This window comes from Helianthus annuus, chromosome 5, assembly GCF_002127325.2.
Source record: "Helianthus annuus cultivar XRQ/B chromosome 5, HanXRQr2.0-SUNRISE, whole genome shotgun sequence".
In the NCBI taxonomy this organism is placed as follows: domain Eukaryota; kingdom Viridiplantae; phylum Streptophyta; class Magnoliopsida; order Asterales; family Asteraceae; genus Helianthus; species Helianthus annuus.
In genome coordinates, this window is record NC_035437.2 from 30,907,078 (window position 1) to 30,913,037 (window position 5,960).

General features: G+C 36.2%; 1 protein-coding gene across 1 annotated transcript; it reads right to left on the minus strand.

The window, feature by feature from the left end:
- Positions 1-1,121: 1,121 nt before the first annotated feature.
- LOC110940536 (beta-amylase 2, chloroplastic) lies at positions 1,122-3,700 on the minus strand. Its single transcript, XM_022182077.2, has 9 exons — positions 3,475-3,700; positions 3,371-3,401; positions 3,003-3,128; positions 2,711-2,917; positions 2,314-2,637; positions 1,989-2,219; positions 1,767-1,919; positions 1,463-1,682; positions 1,122-1,338 (listed from the first exon to the last, which is right to left on the minus strand). Exons 1-9 carry the CDS (start codon positions 3,519-3,521, stop codon positions 1,250-1,252), a joined length of 1,428 nt encoding a protein of 475 aa, XP_022037769.1. The 5' UTR covers positions 3,522-3,700; the 3' UTR covers positions 1,122-1,249.
- Positions 3,701-5,960: the final 2,260 nt, after the last annotated feature.

Below are 5,960 nucleotides of genomic sequence, written 5' to 3' on the forward strand. Positions count from 1 at the left end.
GGGTCGGGTCGGGTCATGGGTCAAAACGGGTTCGGGGCAAAACAGTTCAATTATAAAAAAAGGGTTGTTTTGGTTCGGGTTGAAACGAGTCCGGGTTAGAACGGGTCCGGGTCAGAACGGGTTTCGGGTCGGGTCGGGTCAGTTTTTTTTTATGATGACTAATATGCGTTAATTACTTCACTGATGGGCCTGCACGTGCAACACGTGGTCCGACTCCTGCGAATAGTCCCTTTATTCCTCCATCCATGTTCCATGATCATATCCATGCATCTTGTCAAATTCGTGATCAACAAATATAAAAATTGGAATCGATAAAGTGAACTTATAAAAACTGGAATCGCTTAGCGTCTTTTGATACCAAGTATATTGATCGATTGACATTTTGGCAATTCATTATACAATTTTAAGTTGTTTATTGTGTTGCCTTTTTATTCTGTGTGCAATGCATGGTGAGAATTAATTGAAAATGTCCTAACAGGGCATATATCCCACCTAGTAAAAAAAGCATACAGCAACTGTAAATATCCAATCATCGAAACCAATTAACCAAATAGCGAAATTAACCAAAAGACTTACTGCAGGCACTGCCAGAGCTAAACTCGCATTCATTCCTCTCCAAAGCCGCGCGAATCCTTCCTGTGCATATATATATTATATAAACTCCTATTTTTTTTCAAAGTGGCATGTAGAGTACAGATTCTGATATGGAACACCAGCAGCCTGAGCTTGCAATCTAGTCTAATTCAAATTCTCAGTTATTACAGATTCTATTTAGTTTTTAGGAAATTGAAACTTTTGGAGGCAAAAACATTTTCCAAATTCCAACACTTGGACCAAAAATTTTTTACATATGTTTTTTATGCAAAAATTGTATCTTAAGTACATAATTCTATAAATATTTCAAACAGTTACAATTTCATCCACCCAAAAACAAAAACCCATCAAACTATTAGCAAACCCATGGAGATTATACCCAAATATGTGTGTGACAAACAAAATCACTTTAAATTCTGGTAAGAGTCAGTTTAGATCCAGTTTTAGAGATCCTCCACAGCTGCACCTAAGGAGGTTCGTTTGGATAGCTTTAAGGTGAAACCGTTACAAAGGTTTTTGAAAATTGAAAACCAAAACCCAAAGGGTTGAAAATAAAAAGCAAATCATCACCAATAGTCACATGGTTTGACCTTTAGGAACAAGTTGTCCAAAGATCAAACATTAAACACTAAACAAGTTATCGAAAATTTAGGCATCAAACACGTTCAGATTTCTTTAATCCCGCTCTAGTGCGCAAAGCAACAGGATCATCAAGAATGAGATCTTCATATTTCTTTATGGTTCCTGTAGAACATTTTAAAATATTAGTTAGGGAACCACATTTTCCCACATGGTCTTATAAAAACGGAACTTAAAGCATATGCACATAAAGTAACAACACATATCATGACGGACGGAGATTGGGTACCATGCATTTTCTTGACAAAGAGTTCAAATTCTCTTAAGTTGTGTTGTTCAAGGAGAGTTTGATCGAGGCCACGGTAGGTAAAAGAATATATACATCTATCAAAAGGGTCATTTCTTGGTTTTGCAACTTCTAGTATCTTCCCGTATCCTTGCCTATCATAGCATGGAAACGCGTTTTGACCTGAAACAGCTATACCAGAAACCCATCCAGCCTCCTCTACCTAAAGTATTAAAAATCATCACTAGTAATACTAAACCTGAAATTTTCCATCAGTTTGAAGATAACTAACTAACTAACTAACTACCTTGCAAACAAACTCATCGGGTTCAACACATGTAAAGTTTAAATGAGCATCATGCCACCTTAACATTGTACCAATTGGATCATAGCCATCATAGAATCCAGCTGCCCGTTCAGCCTGGTTGTCAGTTGCGTACCCCGAATGCATACTTGATAACTGATCATCCATGAAGAATTTTAGGAATTAGTTGGTTACAGTTAAAGCAGTGTTGAATAACTGACTTACCTTTACATAAGTCTGAGCAGGTTCAAATAACGGCACAGCCATCTTTAGTACCCTGACACCATGATCAATGAGATATTGGGAGTACCATTTTAAAAAAAAGGTACCACGCGGGCTATCGTAGTCATGATCGTCACAATAGAATGTTGAACAATCAGGTGGTGTACCCCAACTAGAGTCTTGTGCTGTTTCTGCAGCTTTCTCAAGAGACTTTCTTAGGTATTTATCATAGCACTGCAAGGTAAATTAAAAGAAGAAGCAATTAGCCACTTATTATTATTTTAATCACAGTTTCTATCTCTGATACATGACCATGATTGCTATCTACCTGGAATTCACCAGAGAAAGATGGGGGGTAACGCAATTCTCCGCAAGCACCTAAACCAACTTCAACCTTGAAAATGCTTAAATCCTGGAATAATTCATCAAATTCATCCCGAAAGCTTCTCATATAGTCAGTGTATACCTCCACAGCAGTACGGTCTCCCAAAACACGCTCCTCATCAATTCCCCAAGAAAGGGTTTCAGTGTTTCGTCTTCCTACACTGTCTTTGAAATAGATATCTGGGTTGTTTTGGCCAATCTCTTTAATCCATTTAGGCAATGGAATGTGAGCATCATCAACAACACATTCATGAAATGACATTAAAACCTGAATTCAAATCATGTAATTCTGTTTGTTTATCCTTCTTTCCTTCCTTGGGTTTATTGAAAAACAAACAAACCTGTATCTTAAAACCCAACTGACGGATTATCGAAAAGAGTTGCTTGTAACCTTCCCAATTGTAGTCTCGGGGCTTGTTGGCCTCAACAATTCCCCACCAGATATTAACGGTTATACCATCAACTCCAATTGACTCGAGTGTTGTTAGTTGACTCATCAGATCATCAGGACTATAAACCAGCTCACATTGCATGTTGATGATCCCCAACTGAAATTATTATTATAAAATGAAAAATCAATGCAATGTTGAGGTGAGGTGAGGGAGGTTACAGGTGTTTCAATAGAAGACTCACCGGTAGCACTACATAAACAGTAACAGGTTCTGTGCCTGAATAATTTGTTCTAGGTCTCTTGATGATTTTCTTCTTGCGATATTTTTCGCGTATACTATGCCGCATTCTGGCAAACGACTCGTTTATCTAAACAAGAATTTGGCAAACACTAACTGGTTCATTTTGCAATCACTAGTTTTGTTAAAAGCCACAGGCTAAGGTCACAAAAAGTTGAATCGGAAATCAGTTAACTTTTATTTTTATTTTTAATTAATTGCAAAAGAAGAGAAATATTTATTTTTATTTTAACTGCAAAAGAAGAGAGATATATGTTGGTTAAAACAAAACAAAACAAAAGATCCATTGATGATAATCGATCGTGTTCTTACCGTAGCCGCTTGTTCCCTCGAGAGTCTGTTTCTGAAACGAAACAATGTGTGAGAAATCAATCAATACAAACTTGGCATGTGTACGAACGAACAGGGGTACCTACCTGGATAGATAATTATATCCGCGACGATGAGTAATTGTACGAGCCATAGCGAACAAACCCTAACGCAAAACCAAATAACTAACTGCATGAGTAACTGGGTATCTAATATATATATGTATCATCGATTTCTTTAATTGCCATTTAAGCCCTTCATGTTTTGAAAATAAAAAGGAAACTTCAAGAAAATCAATTCTAGAACTAAGGTGTTGTTTGTTTTTTCAGATGTAAAATGTCTGTAGTCTGCGAACCACATCTGCAGGCATCTGCAAGAGAAGATGTGGCCCAAATGTCTGCAGTCTGCAAGGAGAAGATGGTTTGTTTTTTTTTTCTTCAAAAACAACTTCACCCACAAAACACACTCTCTGCTCTCTCTCTCTAGAAACAGCTCTCTCTCTCTAGAAACTCTCTCTCTCTACAACCACCACCACCACCGCACCACCTCCATCACCACCTCCGCCACCACCACCGCAGGTCTCTCTCTCTCTCTCTCTCACATGTCTCTCTCTCTCTCTCTCACAGAAACTGCTCTCTCTCTCTAGAAACTCTCTCTCTCTCTAGAAACTGCTCTCTCTCTCTCTCTAGAAACTGCTCCCTCTCTCTAGAAACTACTCTCTCTCTCACAGCTCTCTCTCTCTCACAGATCTCTCTCTCTCTCTCTACGGTGGTGCGGTGGTGGTGGCGGAGGTGGTGGCGGAGGTGGTGCGGTGGTGGTGGCAGGAAGAAGAAGAAGAAGGGTGGGTGGTGGTGGCGGAGGTGGTGCGGTGGTGGTGCCGAAGGTGGTGGCGGAGGTGGTGCGGTGGTGGTGGCGGATGTGGTGGTGGCAGGAAGAAGAAGAAGAAGGGTGGGTGGTGTGTGAAGATGGTGTGTGAAGATGGTGAAGCTATAATTCATAGCTTTTTTTTAAGCAAACAAAAGCTATTTTAAGATCTTCTTTTATTTTTTAAACAAACAGTCTTCAAGAGCTTATGTCTGCCCACCCGCAGACATAAGCTCTTTTCAGATAATATAAGCAAAAACAAACAACACCTAACTCTATATTGTTATGAATATATTTATTATTCTTGTGGTTATCAACATCTAAAATAGATTAGGCTTGTTCCACAAGTTTTTCTATCTTATATATACCCTCTTGTACATCTTCTAATACACACACATTCAATAATATCAATATATTCCTCCCTATTGTTCTCTTGTATGGTTTTGCTATTAGGCTAGTTTTATAACACGTTATCAGCATGAAAGCCACCGTACATGGCCGCTACCACAACCACCATAAACATCTCGGGGCTTTGGTTGGATTCACGAGGTACTACTGATTTGAAAGGTAATGTTCATACTCCTAAGCTCTTTACTTTATTTTGATTTTCAGAATAAGTTACCCTTTAAATAAACCGATTGTACCGGAACTCACTCCTGTAACTTGCGTCTTGCACGCTTACCCTAACTGTTGGACCAGGCCCAACTATTTAAGTTATTAAATTGATTTATTGGCCCAACTAATTAATAGCATATATATATCATTACATGAATCGTACGTAATCTAATATAGTTATTATTACTTATACACTCATATATATAAAGTTAAAAAAACATATATGTTTTATGAAAATAAGGTTTTAGATAACTCTTGATCTGATAGTTTATTATAAAAATAAAATAGTAATGCAAAAGTGATTTTGTATTTAACAAAAAAAATTCACATGAATATGATTTTACGAAAACACGGTGTATATCTTTGTAACGAAGAAAGGAATTAAGGTGGTTCAAAACCAAGTGTGTTCCACCATCAAGAAATAGTTAGATGAGGTAACTTATTTATCAAGATGGAAACCCCTTGGTGGTTGTGTCATGAGGTAATTCTTTGATCCTTTTATTAATTTTAGTGTTCAAACGCATATTATTTTAGGCGGCAATTAAATGACTAATATATTGCTAAAATATTAATGGGTTTGTTTTTTTATATTTTATTTTTTATTAAGAAAGTTCATATAGTGTTACTAGTTTCTTTTATCAGTTGTGATTTGATTAAATTGTTATATGTTAAATGTTAATAGGTGTCTTATCATTTAAAACTTTTAGAAAACTCGAAGTTTAAAAATATGGATGTTGATCAATCTTGAAAATAGTTTCTTTTATGAAAATAGGTTCTGTATTATCTTGCTATTATGAATTGTTGATTGGGCTATTCTTTAAAAAAAAGAAGTTATGTTTGGCTTGGAGATTGCTAAATGAAATATTGTTTTTTTTCGTTTATCAATTACGCTCCTTGATTCCATATTGAACACGGAGTCAACATCATTGTTAATAGAAATTGATTAAAAAAATTTATTTCCTTCGTAATAATTTAAAATATTTATTCATCTGTTTAAAAATAAACTAGTTATTCGCTTACTAATTCATAAGTGATTATTTTAAGTTGTTTATAAAAAAAAATAGAATATTTCATGATTTATTTTGAATCCAAATATCATCATAAATTTTATTAT

Excerpts from the sequence above, each read along its gene's own strand:
- LOC110940536 (XM_022182077.2), bottom strand. The coding sequence starts at position 3,521 with ATGGCTCGTACAATTACTCATCGTCGCGGATATAATTATCTATCCAG. Across the intron at positions 3,402-3,474 it reads GGATATAATTATCTATCCAG|AAACAGACTCTCGAGGGAAC; the intron begins GTAGGTACCCCT and ends GTTTCGTTTCAG. Across the intron at positions 2,918-3,002 it reads CTGTTTATGTAGTGCTACCG|TTGGGGATCATCAACATGCA; the intron begins GTGAGTCTTCTA and ends TAATAATTTCAG.